Source organism: Bos indicus x Bos taurus, chromosome 13, assembly GCF_003369695.1.
Source record: "Bos indicus x Bos taurus breed Angus x Brahman F1 hybrid chromosome 13, Bos_hybrid_MaternalHap_v2.0, whole genome shotgun sequence".
Lineage (NCBI taxonomy): Eukaryota > Metazoa > Chordata > Mammalia > Artiodactyla > Bovidae > Bos > Bos indicus x Bos taurus.
Genome location: NC_040088.1, coordinates 22,121,664 through 22,141,265, shown reverse-complemented (window position 1 = coordinate 22,141,265; position 19,602 = coordinate 22,121,664). Strand labels below are relative to the sequence as shown.

General features: G+C 37.9%; 1 protein-coding gene across 7 annotated transcripts in view; it reads left to right on the top strand.

The window, feature by feature from the left end:
• TPX2 (TPX2, microtubule nucleation factor) overlaps positions 1-19,602 on the top strand; it is a 56,987-nt gene that overhangs the window by 8,426 nt on the left and 28,959 nt on the right. For 4 of the 7 annotated variants that reach the window (XM_027558867.1, XM_027558871.1, XM_027558870.1 and 1 more), the window contains exons 3-5: positions 4,776-4,953; positions 11,645-11,764; positions 18,716-18,842. In XM_027558867.1, coding sequence (XP_027414668.1) covers positions 4,848-4,953; positions 11,645-11,764; positions 18,716-18,842 — 353 coding nt within the window. In that variant the 5' untranslated portion in view covers positions 4,776-4,847. Of the gene's footprint in view, positions 1-3,730; positions 3,805-4,751; positions 4,954-11,644; positions 11,765-18,715; positions 18,843-19,602 lie in introns of all 7 variants that reach the window. The other 3 variants (XM_027558868.1, XM_027558866.1, XM_027558869.1) reach the window with 2 other exon arrangements.

Sequence of the window (19,602 nt, the reverse complement as noted above, 5' to 3'; positions counted from 1 at the left end):
GAAGCATTATTTCCAAAAATCAAAAGGTTTAACAGTTATTGCTGGATTATAAGAATAATACAAATCCCAGAAAACCTAATGACTTCTGGACTGTCACCATGGATTTTGGGGGATAATAATACTGCTTAACTAGCTCTTTAAACTGCAAAGATATGCATTGAAATAATAGAATACGAAAGTTAATATAGTGAAAAGTGTTCCCCTGACCCAGACCTCTCAGCTTTCTTCCCAGTCCCAAATGCTGTTAACACTTTTGTGTCTTCTATTCATGAGTGTACATTACCTCTTTCCTCTTTAACTTGAATGAGAGCATACACTTGTGCATTTTGCTTTTCTTATTTAATAGTTCTTGGAGCTCATTCTGTAGAAATCACATATGTAACATTATTTAATATTAAAGTTACTTAATATCTCAACATGTGGTTGTGCCATAATTTATTCAACTAATCTATTGGTAAAATTCACATATTCAGTTTTTTGGCTTTTATGAACAATGCTTTGTGAATATTCCTATATATGCATAGATACATGTTTATAAGATAAATTTCTACTTTTGGCAAGAACTATCAAAGAAAAATGCAAATTATTTTCCAAAGAGCCTAGCAGTGTAGCTCCATAATTTAAAAAGAAAAAAGGCTGTGAGGGGTTAAATTTGAATTCTTTCCAGGTAGTTTTCAGCAGCATGCTTTGGTGGAATCATGATTTTTAGAAGACTAAGTGGGATTGCTGCAATTACATTCCTGCCTCTTCCCTCCCCCTAGCTTTACTTGTCTTTGTAACATTCCTGCCTGGGAAGTCTTCCCAGTGACCTGGGTTAGGCATTAAGATCATGGGAATCCAAGATTTTCCCATGTCTTCTAGGATGTTTGTTCAAAGAATAGAAAAACTTTCTTACAGCAGAGGAATTTTAGCCACTGTCAGTTGCTGGAGAATCTTCCAATAGGGTCCTTTGAGTAGAAATATGGTCAAGGAGAGGAAAGGTATCAGAAGGTCAAAAGGCAGTGATCATATCATAGCACTCAAAATACTTTCTTTCTTGTTTATGGGAAGTAGGTAGGCAGAAAAGTGGAGTAACTTCCCCATTGTCATATACATCAAGTAATGCCCGGGAGAGGCCTAGAATTCTGTATTTCCATGTTGGGATTGCTTAGTAAGGACCTATATGAAGAGAATTTTATTGTCTGAAGGTAGGTGGTTGCTGATATTTTATCATCACTGATCAGTAGCTCAGTAATATCTGTTACTCTCGGCCATTTACTCCTGTGTATATGATGACTGCTGTAGCTCTAGCCATTACATCTGCATTCAGGCAAGAAGCAAGGTAAAGGAAAAGGGGAGGAGCAAGGGCTGTAGTATATCTATATTAGGAAAGTATGAGTTTTCTTATGAATCCCTCAGCAGATTCCTACTTTGTTCTTATTGGCCAAACTGTCCCATGGCTACTACTCCAGGCTTGGAAACTTGGTGATCAAGGGGGTGATTTCTGTCTTAGAGCACTTTTTACTGTTTTGATGGTGTTCAATGAAAAACATTTAATCATAGCTTGACTTAAGCCATGTTAACCTCCAATTTTCTTTATGCTTATAGTTCATACTATATGATTTAAATATTTATACCATCTTATCTTTAAGTCTGATTAATAGTCTTAAAATAAGTCTAGGTGTCCCTGATGGCTCAAATGGTAAAGAAGCCACCTGCAATGCAGGAGACCTGGATTTGATTCCTGGGTTGGGAAGATTCCCTGGAGGAGGGCATAGCAACCCACTCTAGTATTCTTGCCTGGAGAATCTCATGGACAGAGGAGCCTGACAGGCTACAGTCCATGGGGTCATAAAGAGTCTGACACGACTGAGTGACTACTCACAGCACATCTTTTAAGTCTGATAGGCCTCCTGTCTAGATTTTGAATTCCTTTGTGTCTGAGACTAAATCTTGTACTTTTTGTGTGAGACAGTGTCTCATCCTTGAATATTAGTGAGAAAGGAGCTCCAGTATTATCAAGCCCAGATTTATGGCCACTAGCAAGTATGAGTGAACTGCTACCACATAGCTTACTGAGTTAAATAGAATAATGAAAGTAGAAATTGGGAAGTGTGAAAACTTAAGAATTGAGGATAATAAAGAATCCTCTATTCAGGGTAAAAGACTATGAAGACTGTCTCTACTTGGAAAGAAATACAGTACTGTTTCCTATGCAAATATAGACCATAACTACATTAACATGCTTCTCTAATTCATAGGGTGAGGGCAGATGATGTAGAAAACATATTATACTAAAGTCAGGCGCCTCAGTTCTAGATCAGATTCTTCCTTTATATAACTTTATGATATTGGGCAAGTCTTTTTCAATTTCCCTTACTTTCAGCTTCTTCTTCTAGGATGGGAATGATTGATGCTTTAGAGGATTGTTGAGGGTATTAAAATTGTATGTATTTAGTATTGTTATTTCATGGTGCTTGGCATGTGTAAGCACCTTTGGTACCTTGTTTTTACCATGATCATTAGTAGTAGTGTTGTATGATCCTAGAGGACCTCATTTTGCTTTATTTAATCTTTATCTATAAACTGAAAAATATAGGTGTTGTTTAAAACTCCTCCCAACTCCAAAATGTGATATTTCTACACTAAGTACTTCAATTGGAGCATTGTTATAAAGATACCTGTGGAGGTATAGCTTCATTGAGTTCATAGGGGAGACCATGGGAAGATGATGTTCTTTGGTGCGTAGATTGATTTCACCATGTAAACCAAATAGAACAAATTCCTTCTGAATTACCCAAGTCCACTGAGAGAAATTACCCAAGTCCACTGGCCAAACCACCGAGCAACAATGAGGTTGCTGCTACTGCTAAGTCATTTCAGTCGTGTCCGACTCTGTGTGACCCCATGGATGGCAGCCCGCCAGGCTCCCCTGTCCCTGGGATTCTCCAGGCAAGAACACTGGAGTGGGTTGCCATTTCCTTGCATGAAAGTGAAAAGTGAAAGTGAAGTTGCTCAGTCGTGCCCAACTCCTAGCGACCCCATGGACTGCAGCCTACCAGGCTTCTCCGTCCATGGGATTTCCCAGGCAAGAGTACTGGAGTGGGGTGCCATTGTTGGGTGGACCTAATCTCATAATTTATCTCAGAGCATAAGTATAGTGGTATAATATAGAGAAAATGAATACTGAGGGCTATTAGTACCTGGAAGAGAACTGGCACACCTCTCTGTAACGCAAGGGAATATTACTCTCCTGAGGAACGTTTTCACAGTATGTGTCAATAGCCAGTGATTCTGTCTTTAAGAATTTGTCTTCAGGGAAGAATTAAGTATATATATACAGAAACTTAGCTTCATGGATATTCTTTTATTAGTATCTTTAAAGTGAAAGTATCGGGACAGTCCTAATATAGGGGATAAGTAAATTAGAACACAGTCATTAGTTGCTGATATATCTATATTGACATGGAAGATGCTTTCGATATGTGAAGCAGATTCAAAATGTCAATGATCTCATTGGAAAAAAAAAAGTAAAAGTTAAGTGTGTGTATTTGTTGTGTGTGTAGAGAGAGATTGAGAGAAATTGTGTGGGTGTGTGAAGTAATATGGCATTGTGGATTTTTATGAAAGCTGTTTTTGTAATCTCATTTAAAAAATGAGCATGTATTTATAAAGGCTTAAAGAAAGTACTTAAATTAGCAAATGTGTATGTAAGTCATTAACTGATGTCTACTTCTCTTCCATGATACAGAATACTTTAAGTCCATGTCATTCCATAATGAAGACAAATGATTCATTGGGTTTCGTAGGGAAATTATTTGCCAAGTGAGTATAGCCTTTAGGCTATTACTTTCAGCTGTTTTTTTAACCACATTGGGTTGGAGTGGGGGGCTGACACGCCTACACAGGTTTCCACAGGACAGAGGACACAGGACACATGGCAGCTCTTCTGTACAAAGTATGCAGAAGTAAGGATGGGCCCACATCTTTTTTTTTTAACCTAATCTGCATGTTGTCCCTTTTATGTATTTTTAAAGATATTTGTCTTTATGCCCAGGAGTAGTATTTTTTACAAAAGTATTTTTAAAGAAGAAACCTGTACTTGGCAAAACACTATTGAGATTTTTTTACTATGTATAAGATACTGGATAAGATACTGGATGAGTTATACACAAGTGAGTAGAATTCATCCTTGTCTACAGGATAAGACACTGGATAAGATAATGGATGAGTTATACACAAGTGAGTAGAATTCATCCTTGTCTACAGGAACTTAGCGTTTACTAGGAGAGAGATCTGCATAGTTAACTAATATAAAATTAGATGGTATAAAAGCACAATGGCTTTGGAGGGGCAACAGTAGGTGAAAATTGGGAAAGATTTTAGAGATGATTGAATTGGACTTTGAATGATGAGTAAGATTTTGGCTGGTAGCTATGATGTGTTTCAGAAATTGGGTTATTCAGGGCAAAGAGAAAATGCATTGGATATGGATGAGACTGGAAATGAGAAAACGGTAGATTGAGGAAAATAAGATAATGAATGTAAAAGACTTAGCACAGTACATGACATTTTGTAGGTATTCATTAAATTTGGCCTCTTTCTAATTCCAATGTATTTACTTCAAGGAGTGTTAAGTTACTGAAAAAGTAAACTTTACTTGTAGTGTGATTTGAAAAGTAAGGCCTATTGCCCAGGTTATTTTCAGAATTGCATATGTGATTGTAAAAGCAAAATAGGGTACCAATACCTTAGATAAATGTGCAGTCAAGTTTCTGAACCATTTATCTCCTTAGGAAGTGACCTGTTGAGAAAAGTGACACAAACGTTGGAAGTAACCTACTGTTTTGCACCAAGGGTGGAACACAATGTCACAAGTCACAACCTCTTATTCCTATGATGCTCCAACGGACTTCATCAATTTTTCATCTTTGACTGATGAGGAAGATACGCAACACATAGATTCCTGGTTTGGTAAGTGTCTGCTTTTCTAGTTGTTTTAAGGGATAGTGACTTGCTTTGTGCTGAGCACCTTTCAGAAGAATGGATTGTAGATAGCTAAAACATAAATTCCTTTCTGTACTCAGAGACTTTGTCATCATGATATGATAGAAATAGTTGAAATGTCCACTATTTTGGAAATGGACTATCAGTAGAAATCAAAGTTTTGCAGTTAAAAATGATGAATATTTAAGTTTTATGAACATATGGTAAAATCCGGTTGAAAAAAGTTGAGTGAAATTCAACTACATGTCTATAGTGAGGGCAGTCACATAAAAACTTGCTTTGTTGTCACTGAGCATAGAGTATAACATCACAGCTGGAATGTTGACAGTGATACACTCCACCAGTCTTACTCAGATTTCCCCAGTTTCACTTGTACTTATTTTCATGTGTATTAAGTTCTGTGTGATTTTATCACCTGCGTTGGTTCATTGATTTACTACCACAGTCAAGATATCAAACCTTTCTAACATCATGAGGATCCTTGTGTTCCCCTTTTAGAACTATATGCACCTCCCTCTTGCTACCTCTCCCCAGCTCTTTTTTTTTTTTTTTAATTGAAGGATAATTGTTTTACAGAATTTTCCTGTTTTCTGTCAAATCTCAACATGAATCAGCCATAGGTATACATATATCCCCTCCCTTTTGAAACTCCCTCCTATCTCCCTCCCCATCCCACCCCTCTAGGTTACAGAGCCCCTGTTTGAGTTTCCTGAGCCATACAACAAATTACTGTTGGCTATCTATTTTACATACGGTAATGTAAGTTTCCATGTTACTCTTTCCATACATCTCACCCTCTCTTCCTCTCTGCCCATGTCCATAAGTCTATTCTCTATGTTTGTTTTCCATTGTTGCCCTGTAAATAAATCCTTCATTATCATTTTTCTAGATTCTGTATATATGTTTTAGAATACGGTATTTATCTTTCTCTTTCTGACTCATTTCACTCTGTATAATAGATTCTAAGTTCATCCACCTCGTTAGAATTGACTCAAATGTGTTCCTTAAAGTAATGCTCAAAATTCTCCAAGCCAGGCTTCAGCAGTACGTGAACCGTGAACTTCCTGATGTTCAAGCTGGTTTTAGAAGGCAGAGGAACCAGAGATCAAATTGCCAACATCCGCTGGATCATGGAAAAAGCAAGAGAGTTCCAGAAAAACATCTATTTCTGCTTTATTGACTATGCCAAAGCCTTTGACTGTGTGGATCACAATCAACTGTGGAAAATTCTGAACGAGATGGGAATATCAGACCACCTGATCTGCCTCTTGAGAAATCTGTATGCAGGTCAGGAAGCAACAGTTAGAACTGGACATGGAACAACAGACTGGTTCCAAATAGGAAAAGGAGTACGTCAAGGCTGTATATTGTCACCCTGCTTATTTAACTTATATGCAGAGTACATCATGAGAAACGCTGGACTGGAAGAAACACAAGCTGGAATCAAGATTGCCGGGAGAAATATCAATAACCTCAGATATGCAGATGACACCACCCTTATGGCAGAAAGTGAAGAGGAACTAAAAAGCCTCTTGATGAAAGTGAAAGTGGAGAGTGAAAAAGTTGGCTTAAAGCTCAACATTCAGAAAATGAAGATCATGGCATCCAGTCCCATCACTTCATGGGAAATAGATGGGGAAACAGTGGAAACAGTGTCAGACTTTATTTTTCTGGGCTCCAAAATCACTGCAGGTGGTGACTGCAGCCATGAAATTAAAAGACACTTACTCCTTGGAAGGAAAATTATGACTAACCTAGATAGCGTATTCAAAAGCAGAGATATTACTTTGCCAACAAAGGTTCGTCTAGTCAAGGCTATGGTTTTTCCTGTGGTCGTGTATGGATGTGAGAGTTGGACTGTGAAGAAGGCTGAGCACCAAAGAATTGATGCTTTTGAACTGTGGTGTTGAAGAAGACTCTTGAGAGTCCCTTGGACTGCAAGGAGATCCAACCAGTCCATTCTGAAGGAGATCAGCCCTGGGATTTCTTTGGAAGGAATGATGCTAAAGCTGAAACTCCAGTACTTTGGCCACCTCATGCGAAGAATTGACTCATTAGAAAAGACTGTGATGCTGGGAGGGATTGGGGGCAAGAGGAGAAGGGGACGACAGAGGATGAGATGGCTGGATGGCATCACTGACTCGATGGACGTGAGTCTGAGTGAACTCCAGGAGTTGGTGATGGACAGGGAGGCCTGGCGTGTTGCGATTCATGGGGTCGCAAAGAGTCGGACTGATCTGATCTGATCTGATTATTCCTTTGTGTATATGTTCCACAACTTCTTTATCCATTCATCTGTTGATGGACATCTACGTTGACTCCATGTTCTAGCTATTGCAGATAGTGCTGCAGTGAACAAAGGGATACATGTGTCTCTTTCAATTTTGGTTTCTTCAGGCTATATGCCTAGGAGTGGGATTGCTGGGTCATATGGTGGGTTTTTTTCTAGTTTTTTAAGAAATCTCCATACTGTCTTCCATAGTGGCTGTATCAATTTACATTCCCACCAACAGTGCAAGAGTGTACCCTTTTCTCCACACCCTCTCTAGCATTTATTGTTTGTAGACTTTTTGATGAGGGCCATTCTGACTGGTGTGAGGTGATATCTCATTGTAGCTTTGATGTGCATTTCTCAAATAATGAGTGAAGATGGGCATCTTTTCATGTGTTAGCCATCTGTATGTCTTCTTTGGAGAAATGTCTGTTTAGGTCTTTTCCCCACTTTTTGATTGGGTTGTTTGCTTTTCTGTTATTGAGTTATATGAACTGCTTGATATTTTGAAAGTTAATCCTTTGTCAGTTGTTTCATTTGCTATTATTTTCTCCCATTCTGAGGTTGTCTTTTCACCTTGCTTATAGTTTCCTTTGCTGTGCAAAAGCTTTTAAGTTTAATCAGGTCCCTCTTGTTTACTTTTCTTTTATTTCCATTTCCCTAGAAGGTGGGTCATAGAGGATCTTGCTTTGTTTTACGTCATCAAGTGTTTTGCCTATGTTTTCCTCTCAGAGTTTTATAGTTTCTGGTCTTACATTTAGGTCTTTAATCCATTTTGAGTTTGTCTTTGTGTATGGTGTTAGGCAGTGTTCTAGTTTCATTCTTTTACATGTAGCTGTCCAGTTTTCCCAGCACCATTTATTGAAGAGGCTGTCTTTGCCCCATTGTATATTCTTGCCTCCTTTGTCAAAAATAAGGTACCCATAAATGCATGGATTTATTTCTAGGCTTTCTATCTTGTTCCACTAGTCTGTGTTTCTTTTTGTACCATACTGTCTTGATGACTGTAGCTTTGTAGTATAATCTGAAGTAAGGAAGATTGATTCCTCCAACTCCATTCTTCTTTCTCAAGACTGCTTTGGTTATTAAAATTCAGGCTTCTGGGATTTATGAAATTAGCCCAAAGTCACAGTGAAAGTGAAAGTGTTAGTCACTCCGTCTTGTCCGACTCTTTGGGACCCCATGAACTGTAGCCCCTCAGGATCCTCTGTCCATAGAATTCTCTAGGCAAAAATACTGGAGTGGGTTGCCATTTTTAAATGGAGGGATTGTGCTACTCAGAACCCAGTCTCCAAATAGAGATAGGATTCCCTGATATTGGGTCAGGTGATATGACACAAACTTTGATATTGTCAACAAATAAGGATGTGAGGGGTTTTTTTAATTTATTTTTTTATTGAAGGATAATTGCTTTACAGAAATTTGTTTTTTTTCTGTCAAACTTCAACATGAATCAGCCATAGGTATACATATATCTTCTCTCTTTTGAACCTCCCTCCCATCTCCTTCCCCATCCTACCCCTCTAGGTTGACACAGAGCCCCTGTTTGAGTTTCCTGAGCCATACAGCAAATTCCCTTTGGCTATCTATTTTACATATTGTAATGTAAGTTTCCATGTTACTCTTTGCATACATCTCACCCTCTCCTCCCCTCTCCCCATGTCCATAAGTGTTCTCTGTTTTTATATTACTTTGGGATAGTATGTGAGACCAGTGATATGTCATGCTAGTTATTGCTGGGTCTTCTTCATTTTCTTCTTTCTCATTAAGAGAAATCAGTATGTGAGGGGGGTAGAAATGAGTCCATTGCAGCTGTACTTCACACTTACAGTGCAGTGTCCAGATGTGATAGCATATGCCATTCTCTTGGAAAAGGACTCTAATGAAATCCAGTGGGTCTGTCGGGTGTGTATAGGAGGAAGGGTGGATAAGAAAGCCTGCTGCCGTACAGAAGGTCTTCTCCATGCCCTTGGTCCACTGAAACCCTGAGGAAATAGCTGGCTGTCTCTCTTTTTCCAAGTTTTTTTCTTGAAAACAGGAAAGGAAATATTAGTACAACAGTAGTTTTAAGTATACTTTGGAAGCAAAAAATGGATCCCACTGTTTTTTCAAAATCATCTTAGTTCTAATGTTCAGTTCAGTTCAGTTGCTCAGTTGTGTCTGACTCTTTGCGATCCCATGGACTGCAGCACGCCAGGCCTCCCTGTCCATCGCCAACTCCCGGAATTTACTCAAACTCATGTCCATTGAGTCAAGTGATGCCATCCAACCATCTCATCCTCTGTCGTCCCCTTCTCCTCCCGCCTTCAGTCTTTCCCAGCATCAGGGTCTTTTCAAATAAGTCAGTTCTTCACATCAGGTAGCCAAGTATTAGAGTTTCAGCTTCAGCATCAGTCCTTCCAATGAATATTCAGGACTGATTTCCTTTAGGATAGACTGGTTGGATCTCCTTGCAGTCCAAGGGATTCTCAAGAGTCTTCTTCAACACCACAGTTCAAAAGCATCAGTTCTTTGGCACTCAGTTTTCTTTATCAGATCAGATCAGTCGCTCAGTCGTGTCCGACTCTTTGGGACCCCATGAATCGCAGCACGCCAGGCCTCCCTGTCCATCACCAACTCCTGGAGTTCACTCAGACTCACATCCATCGAGTCAGTGATGCCATCCAGCCATCTCATCCTCTGTCGTCCCCTTCTCCTCCTGCCCCCCATCCCTCCCAGCATCAGAGTCTTTTCTAATGAGTCAATTCTTCGCATGAGGTGGCCAAAGTACTGGAGTTTCAGCTTTAGCATCATTCCTTCCAAAGAAATCCCAGGGCTGATCTCCTTTAGAACGGACTGGTTGGATCTCCTTGCAGTCCAAGGGACTCTCAAGAGTCTTCTCCAACACCACAGTTCAAAAGCATCAATTCTTTGGTGCTCAGCCTTCTTCACAGTCCAACTCTCACATCCATACATGACCACAGGAAAAACCATAGCCTTGACTAGACGAACCTTTGTTGGCAAAGTAATATCTCTGTTTTTGAATATGGTGTCTAGGTTGGTCATAACTTTTCTTCCAAGGAGTGAGCGTCTTTTAATTTCATGAAATCTATACATGAATACTGGAAAAACCATAGCTTTGACTAGACGGACCTTTCTTGGCCAAGTAATGTCTCTGCTTTTTAATATGCTGTCTAGGTTGGTCATAACTTTTCTTCCAAGGAGTGAGCGTCTTTTAATTTCATGGCTGCAGTCACCATCTGCAGTGATTTTGAACCCCAGGAAAATAAAGTCTGTCACTGTTTCCACAGTTTCCCCCCCTATTTGCCATAAAGTGATAGGACCAGATGCCATGATCTTAGTTTTTTGAATGTTGAGCTTGAAGCCAACTTTTTCACTCTCCTCTTTCACTTTCATCAAGAGGCTCTTTAGTTCTTCGCTTTCTGCCATAAGGGTGGTGGCATCTGCGTATCTGGGGTTATTGATATTTCTCCCGGCAATCTTGATTCCAGTTTATGCTTCATCCAGCCCAACGTTTCTCATGATGTACTCTGCATATAAGTTAAATAAACAGGGTGACAATATATGGCCTTGATGTACTCCTTTCCGTATTTGGAACCAGTCTGTTGCATGTCCGGTTCTAACTGTTGTTTTCTGACCTGCATATAGATTTCTCAAAAAACAGGTCTGGTGGTCTGGTATTCCTATTTCTTTCAGAATTTTCCAGAGTTTGTTGTGGTCCACACAAGTTCTAATGTATTCCTTTATAATTTTCTTCCAGATAATTACGTCTTGTTACACAGTTGCAGTCAGAGTATACATTCACAGTGGGACTCAGCACATTCCTAAAACTTGTATCAGTAGGCTGTTGATAGTTTCACTGTTTGTACTGGCTTTGGTCATGGCAAAACCTAAGATATAATTCCCTGAGAGAACCTAGCTCTATTCCATCCTCTTGCACTCCACACTGTCTTAATTGAGGAAGAACCTCAACTCAATTAGACTACAAGATGTCACTTGTAAGCCTTACCAATCTCACTGATTACAGTTTTCTTTAAAAGGAACATGATGTATTTAGGTAGTAGATAAGGCCAGTTTATGATTATGTGTTCCTAAATGTGTATCAAGCAAAGATAAAGAGCTATTCACAATGCAGAGTCTGCACTTCTCCTTTTCTGTAATACTTTGTTCAGTGTTACCAGTGTTTTAGTGATAAGTTTTTGCAGTTGCTGTCTCTGTTATATAACCTGTACTTATTTTTTTTAATCACTGAAACTTTGCTGGTACTTGCCAAATGAGTTCGAAGTGTACCAGTAGGAGGCTTTAGGCCTCATTTTAAGTGTATGACACTCTTTTGTTTGCTTCCTTGCTGGTTGTTTAGATGATCATGATTTTACCTTTTCACAGATGAGAAGGCTAATCTGGAGAATAAGTTTACTGGGAAGGATGGTACAGGAGGGCTTTATCAGGGCAAAACACCTCTGAGGAAGGCTAATCTTCATCGAGATGTCACACCTTTGAGGCCAGGTAAGAAAGAACATCTTAGAAAAAAGCTCCTTGGCAGAATGGTGGAGCAGTATATTAGGAACCCAAGGGACCTGGGGAAATTACCTAAATGATGTATTCCTTTGTTTTTAATTGGTGAAATGGGCTAATTCATTTATTCATTTCATGGTAAGTTGAAAACTAATGATGTGCTATGTTCTTTTCATTTTTCAACCTTTGAGAAATTAAGCTAACATAGAATTTTATTGCCAGATATATAACTATTTTCTTTTTTGACTAGATTTAATGTAACCTAACCCAAGTCTGGCTGGGAAACAAAACAGCAGGAAAGAAGAATGTACTGCTTGATAATTATGCAAGAATTCTTTGAGTCTTGTATCTGATTTTAAAAGATGATTGACATTTAACTAATAGTTACTAAATATAAAAAAATACTGTCTGTTTGATTAGAACAAAAAGTATTCTTTTAAGAGGTCATAAATCCTCAAAAATGATTGTTTTGAAATAGTAGCTATATTTAGATATAATTCACATGTCATACAATTCACTTGCTTAAAGTTTATATTTCAGTCTTCTTTCATATGCTCATGGAATAGTTGCACAATCACCATAATCAATTTAGAACATTTGAGAATTAATCTTATGGGTTAATCTGAAACTCGCCCCAATTGCAGCACTAACTAAAGGGCCATAGACAGTCGCTGTATTTTCAGTGAACTTGTTTAGTTTGCAGAGTCTCAGTTGCTAGGCTGTCTTTCAAACACAGGTGATATCTTACTGAATTTGGGGTTTGGACACGTATCCATCTTTCTTGCATAAGAGGTTATCACCATGTATACATATTTCACTTGAGGTGCTTAGAAGTGTCGAAGATTTTTCTGTTGCTTTGATGGTCTTTGTGCTCTTCTTGAACTGAAAGAGGATGTGATGGTACCTTGTTTGTCTGGACCACTTTCAGTTTAAAATTATTTGTCAACAGTGAGCCCCAGAGCTGGACGCCTCTGCTTGGCCCATCATGTGTCAAAAACCACGTACATTAATTCCACTCGTGCATACCCCTTGGTCACAGGGTTTTTGTTCTTTCTTAGTACACATTCTCACCTGTCTCATCAGTGCTATTCTACCCTTAATCTAACTGGAAAATTCTTATACATCATTCAGTTTCCAACTTAAATATCTTTTTTTCTCTAACTGATTCCCCTTATTTGTGTTCACAAAGCACTTTTTAGAGCTCTGGTTTTTTGGGGGTTTTTTTTGGCCTCTCAGCATGTGGGATCATAGTTCTCCAACCAGGGATCACACCTACTCCCCCTTGCAATGGGAGCACGGTCTTCACTACTGGACTATCAGGGAAGTCCCTAGACCTCTATTTTAATTTCAGCTTTTATTGTGTTGCTAGTACAAATAATTGTGATAAATTTTTCTATATTGATCTTTTATCCTACAACCTTCTAAACTCACTTATTAGTTTTAGTACCTTTTTTGTAGATTTCATCAGATTTCTACCTTAGTGATTATGTCATCTGCAAATAAGCCTTTTGTTTTTCTTGCATATTGCAGTGCCTAGAGCCTTTAATGTGACGTTAAATAGGAGAGAAGTAGACATGCTTGTTTTATTCCTAACTTTAGGGGAAAGCATGCAGGCTTTTACCATTAAGTATAATGTTAACTGTAGTCCTTTTTTTTTGGAGGCCTCAGTTCTTATTTTGATTTCAATCCTGATGTAGTTTTTTTATAGATGTCCTTTATCAGGTTGAGGAATTTCTCTTCTATTCCTATTTTGCTGATAATGTTTATAGTAATATATGCTAAATTTTCTTAGATGCTTTGTCTGCATATATTAGGATGTTTATATGATTTTCTTCCCTTTCTTTTTAGTGTTTAAATTGCTTAGTTACTCTGCTTTTCCAATTTTAAGCCAATCTTTGTTTTCTGGAATGAATCCCAATTGGTCAGGATGGTATTTTTCTTTATATTTATATTTTAGGTTTAGTTTGTTACATTATTTTGTTTAAAATTTTCTTCATCTGTGTTCATGGGGAATAATCTGTAGTTTTCCTTTCTTGTGATGCATTTGTTTGGTTTTGATAGAGTAAATGTTCACCTTACTATATAAATATTCCCTTTTCATATCTCTGGAAGAATTTTTGTAAAATTAATATTATAGAATTCACCATTCAAGCCATCTGGCTCTGCAGTTTTCTTTGCAGAGAGGTTTTTAACTAAAAATTCAATTTCTTTAGCAGATATAGATTATCTGTTGCTTCTTGAATGAGCTTTGGTAGTTTGTCCTTCAAGTAATTTATCAATGTCATCTAAGTTGTTTAATTTATAGGCAAAAAGTTGTCATAATGTTTCCTTATTATCCTTTTGATACTTATAAATTCTGTAGTGATATCATCTCTCTCATTCCCTATATTAGCAATTTGTGTCATCTCTCTCTAATTTTCTAATCAGTGTGGCTAAAGATTTAGCAGTGTTATTAATCTTCTCAAAGAGCCAGCTTATCAGAGTTACCAATCTAACACCTCTCCAGTATTCTTGCCTGGAGATTCCCAATGGACAGAGGAGCCTGAGGAGCCTACAGTCCATAGCGTCGCAAAGAGTTGAACACGACTGAAGTGACTTAGCACATACACGTATGCATGGCTATTATAGTCTTGCTGATTTTTCTGTCAACTTGTTCCATCAGTTAGGGACAGGTTTTGAAATTTCAGACTATGATTGTGGATTGTTTATTTCTCCTTAAGTATCTGGTATGAATACAGATGATACAGTATCCCACTTGATTATGGTGTATGATCCTTTTTTGGTTGAGAATGTTTGCATCTATGTTCATCAGTGACATTGACCTTTTTCTGTAGTATCTGTGTCTGGTTTTGATATCAGGGTGATGCTGGCCCCATGGAATGAGTTTGGAAGAGTTCCTTTCTTTGCAGTTTTTTTAAATAGCTTGAAAAGGATAGGTGTTAACTATTCTAAATGTTTGGTAGAATTTACCTGTGAAGTCATCTGTTTCTGGACTTCTGTTTGTTGGGAGTTTTTTTAAATTAATGATTCAAATTCATTACTAGTAATTGGTTTCTTAATCTTTTCTGTTACTTCCTGATTCAGTCTTAGGAGATTGTACATTTCTAGGAATTTTTCCATTTCTTCTAGGTTGTCCATTTTATTGGCATATAGATGTTTGTAATAATCTCCCGTGATCTTTTGTATTTTTGTGGTGTTGTTTGCAGCTTCTCCTTTTTCATTTCTGACTTTATTGATTTGGCCTTTCTCTCTTCTTAATGAGTCTAGCTAAAATGTTTATCAATTTTATCTTTTCAAAGGACCAGCCCTTAGTTTCATTGATCTTTTCTATTTTTCTTTTAGTCACTATTTCATTTATTTCCATTTATTTACTTCTTTCTGTTCTGATCTTTATGATTTTTTTTTTTTTTTTTCATTCTGCTAACTGGGTTTTGTTTGTTCTTTCTTTGGTTGATTTAGGTGTAAGTTTAGGTTGATTGAGATTTTTCTTGTTTCCTAAGGTAAGCTTGTATTGCTGTAAACTTCCGTCTTAGAACCACTTTTGCTGCATCCCATAGGTTTTGGACTGTTGTGTTTTTTCATTTGTCTCCAGGTATTTTTTTGATTTCTTTGATTCCTTCAGTGATCCATTGGTTGTTTAGTAGCATATCGGTTAACCTCCAAGTGTTTTTGTGTTTTTGCAGTTTTTTTCTTGTGGTTGGCTGCTAGTGTCATAGTGTTGTGGTCAGAAAAGATGCTTAATATGATTTCAGTTTTCTGAAATTTACAGAAGTTTGTATTGTGGCGTAGAATGTGATCTGTCCTGGAGAATGTTCCCTGTGCACTTGAAAATGATGTGTTTTGCTGCTTTTGGATGAAGTGTTCTCTCTCTATGTATCTGGTCTACTGTGTCCTTTAAGGCCAGTGTTTCCTTCCTGAGTTTTCTGTGGATAATCTGTCCACTGAGGTAAGTGAGGTGTTAAAGTTCTCTGTTGTTGTGTAACTGTCAGTTTCTCCCTTTATGATTGTTAATATTTGTTTTATATGTTTAGGTGGTCCTATGTTGGATACATATATATTTATAATTGCTATGTCTTCTTTTTGAATTGATTCCTTGATCATAAGTAATATCCTTTGTCTTTGTAACAGTCTTTGTTTTAAAGTCCATTTTGTCTGATATAATTATTGCTACCCCTGCTTTTCTTTGATTTGTATTTGCATAGAATGCCTTTTACCATCTTCTCACTTCTGTTTGTGTGTGTCTTTAGATCTGAAGTCAGTCTCTTGTAGGCAGCATATATATGGGTCTTGTTTTGTATCCATTCAACTACTTGGTGTCTTTTGATTGGAGCATTTAATCCATTTGCATTTAGACTAATTACTGATATATATCTACTTATTGCCATTTTAATTGTTTGGGTGTTGTTTTTATATATCTGCTTTTGTTCCTTTGTTCTCTTCCCTTATGGTTTGATGACTATCTGTAGTTCTATATTTGTATTCCTTTCTCTTTTTTATGTGTCTGTATATCTATTATAGATTTTTTTTGGTTTGTGATTACCATGAGGTTTATATATATGTATCTATATCTCCATGATTATTTTATGTTGCTGATCTCATAATTTCAAATGAATTTTAACAGCCCTGAATTTGTACTCTCCTCCCCTTATGATTACTGTCTTTAACATATGCTTACTGAAAAGTCAGTGGATAACCTTATGGGCAGGCTTCCCTGGTAGCTCAGCTAGTAAAGAATCCACATGCAATGCAGGAGACCCTGGTGTGATTCCTGGGTTGGGAAGATCCCCTGAAGAAGGGATAGGCTACCCACTCCAGTGTTCTTGGTGAATATTCCAGTATTCTTTCTCTGGTGGCTCAGACGGTAAAGAATCCTCCTGCAATGCGGGAGACCTGGGTTCAGTCCCTGGGTTAGGAAGATCCCCTGGAGAAGGGAATGGTTACCCTCTCTAGTATTCTTGCCTGGAGAATTCCGTGGACAGAGAAGCCTGGCGGGCTACAGTCCATGGGGTTGCAAAGAGTTGGACAAACTGAGCAACTCACTCTTTCACTTACATGATTATTATAAATGCATTTTTTACAGGCAGCATATAGTTAGGTCTTTTTTAAAATTTAATCATCTGTGTCTTTTAATTGGGTAAGATACTATTGAAGCTTTGACATGGCATACTATTTTTTTTTTCCTATGTCTTTTTCTCCCCTCGAGAAAGAAAGTTCTTTAGGAAATGAGCTAAATAATTGTTCTCTGGAATAAATATTGTGTGAAATGTGTTTTCTTGGCCTGACTTTTATTCCCTGTCATCTGGTTGAAGTGAACTTTAATCAAGGCTCAATTCATAAGCTGTACTATCAAATGCTGTTTTTTCCATGAAGCCGTTACTTGATTGTTTCTTTTTCATTATTCTCAGCACTTTTTTTCTGCTTCTGTTTTATGATGTCCATAGTAACATCAGAATACTTTGATAAAATATCTCCTTCTTCTTCCCACCCCATACACAGTCCCTTTTCTTAGATGCTACATTTTAAAATTCTTATTGTTTTAAATTTAATTGGCAGTACTCTTGCCTAGAAAATCCCATTGATGGAGGAGCCTGGAAGGCTGCAGTCCATGGGGTCTCGAAGAGTCGGGCACAACTGAGCGACTTCACTTTCACTTTTCACTTTCATGCATTGGAGAAGGAAATGGCAACCCACTCCAGTATTCTTGCCTGGAGAATCCCAGGGACGGGGGAGCCTGGTGGGCTGCCGTCTATGGGGTCGCACAGTCGGACACGACTGAAGCGACTTAGCAGCAGCAGGGGGTTGTATTTATAATGTCTGGTCATATGATTACTACAGAAATATTTACATTATTTTGATTATGTAAATATTACTCAATGCCAGGTCAGTTACTGTGATGCAGCTACATTTCTTCTTGGTTCTTCTTGGTGTTATTTGTCACAATCCCTTGACCACATAAAGATGATCTTGACATCAGGGTCAGGTAGATTTTTAAACTTGATCAATTACTTAAAATTTTGTCACATTTGAGCTTGCTACATATTGAACAATGATCCTTGGAAGCTATACTGCTTTATTTGAGGGCGGCATTATTTTTCTTAGTTTCTTCTTGGCATCTTGTTTCCTGGGTCTTATGTCCTTTTTCTTGTATTCTTTCATTTGTACTTCATTAGGCAGGGATACGTCCCCAAGGAACTTCCTAAGATAAGGTGCAGGAAGAGAACTTGGAGTTCTCACATGTCTAAAAATGTCATTGTTCCACCTTCGTTTACTATTGAAAGTTGGATTTAATATAGAACTGCAGTTTAAAAGATTTTTTTCTTGATTTCTCTGAAGGCATTGTTCCATTATCTTTTATCTTCCTTTGTTGCTGATGAGAAATTCAGCTTATCCTGTTTTCCTTACTTAGGTGATTTCATTTTTTCACAGAAGGTTTCAGAATTTTTATCTTTTTGAAATGTCATGAGAGGGACTTACTTGGTGGTCTGATGGCTAACACTCTGGTCTCAGTGCAGGATGCCCAGGTTTGATCCCTGGTCAGGGAACCAGATTCCACATGTTGCAACTAAGAGTTCATATGCCACAACTAAAGATCCCACATGCCATGACAAAGGTCAGCAATTCCACATGCTGCAACTGAGACTCAGTACAGCCAGATAAATAAATAATGAAAAAGTGTCATGAGGGGTTTAGGACACTTTTTTCTGAGGTGCCTTAGACTAGTAAATAGGCAGGGCCCTGGATATTTCATTTCTGCTTCAACTATAAAGTAGCTTTTATAAATTGGTCTTCTGCACAAGATTTCACTGGAACAAAAGGTTCCACTGCTTAGGAGGATACACACACACATATTTCAATCTAGAATTTTCTGTATTAAGTCATATGTATATATAGACATGTATTTCCTTGGGATTTGAGTATAGACTAGTTTTTGTTCTCTTGCAGTTGATAATACTTACAACAAACAAGCAGAAAAAGAAAATCTGGTGGAAGAGTCCATTCCATCAAATGAATGTCCCTCTATGAAAGTCAAAGAAACCACATCAAGAAATAATCCAGTTCAGCCTCAGAGGTAAGAGGTGTTCAAAAGTGGCGGTTATATTAATAATGTTCAGAGAAGGGTTATGTGTCCCATAGTACATTAGACTTTTCATGTTACCTTATTTAATCTTCATAACATTAATGAGTTGTAGGTAATATACTTATTTTATATAGATAAGAGCTCAGAGGTGCTAAAGTTGCTTGTCTGGGGCAGATTTATTTCAGAGACAGGATTCAAACTGTTTATAAGAAACAGCTAGAATTTTTCCAAAGTGACTGTAGCATTTTACGTTTCCATAAGCAGGATAGTATGAGAGTATCAGTTGCTCCATATCTTGGCCAACACTTGGTATCAGTCTTTTTACTGATACTTCATTGTATTTATAATTTGCATTTTCTTGATGACTAATGATGTTGATCACATTTTCATGTGGTTTCTGGCCATTCATATGTCTACATATATAATTGCTAAAGACCTTGATGCTGGGAAAGATTGAGGGCAGGAGAAGAAGGGGACGACAGAGGATGAGATGGTTGGATGGTATCACCGACTCAATGCACATGGGTTTGGGTGGACTCTGGGAGTTGGTGATAGACAGGGAGACCTGGGGTGCTACGGTTCATGGGGTCGCAAGGAGTCGGACACGACTGAGCGACTGAACTGAACTGATAATTGCTTTTTAAATCTGCCTTCTTGGAGTCTCCCCTATGCCTGAAGATCTTAGTGGTCAGCCAAAACCAAGTAGAGTTTATACTCAGGCTTAAGTTTTCATCCTCTGTGTGGTTCTCTT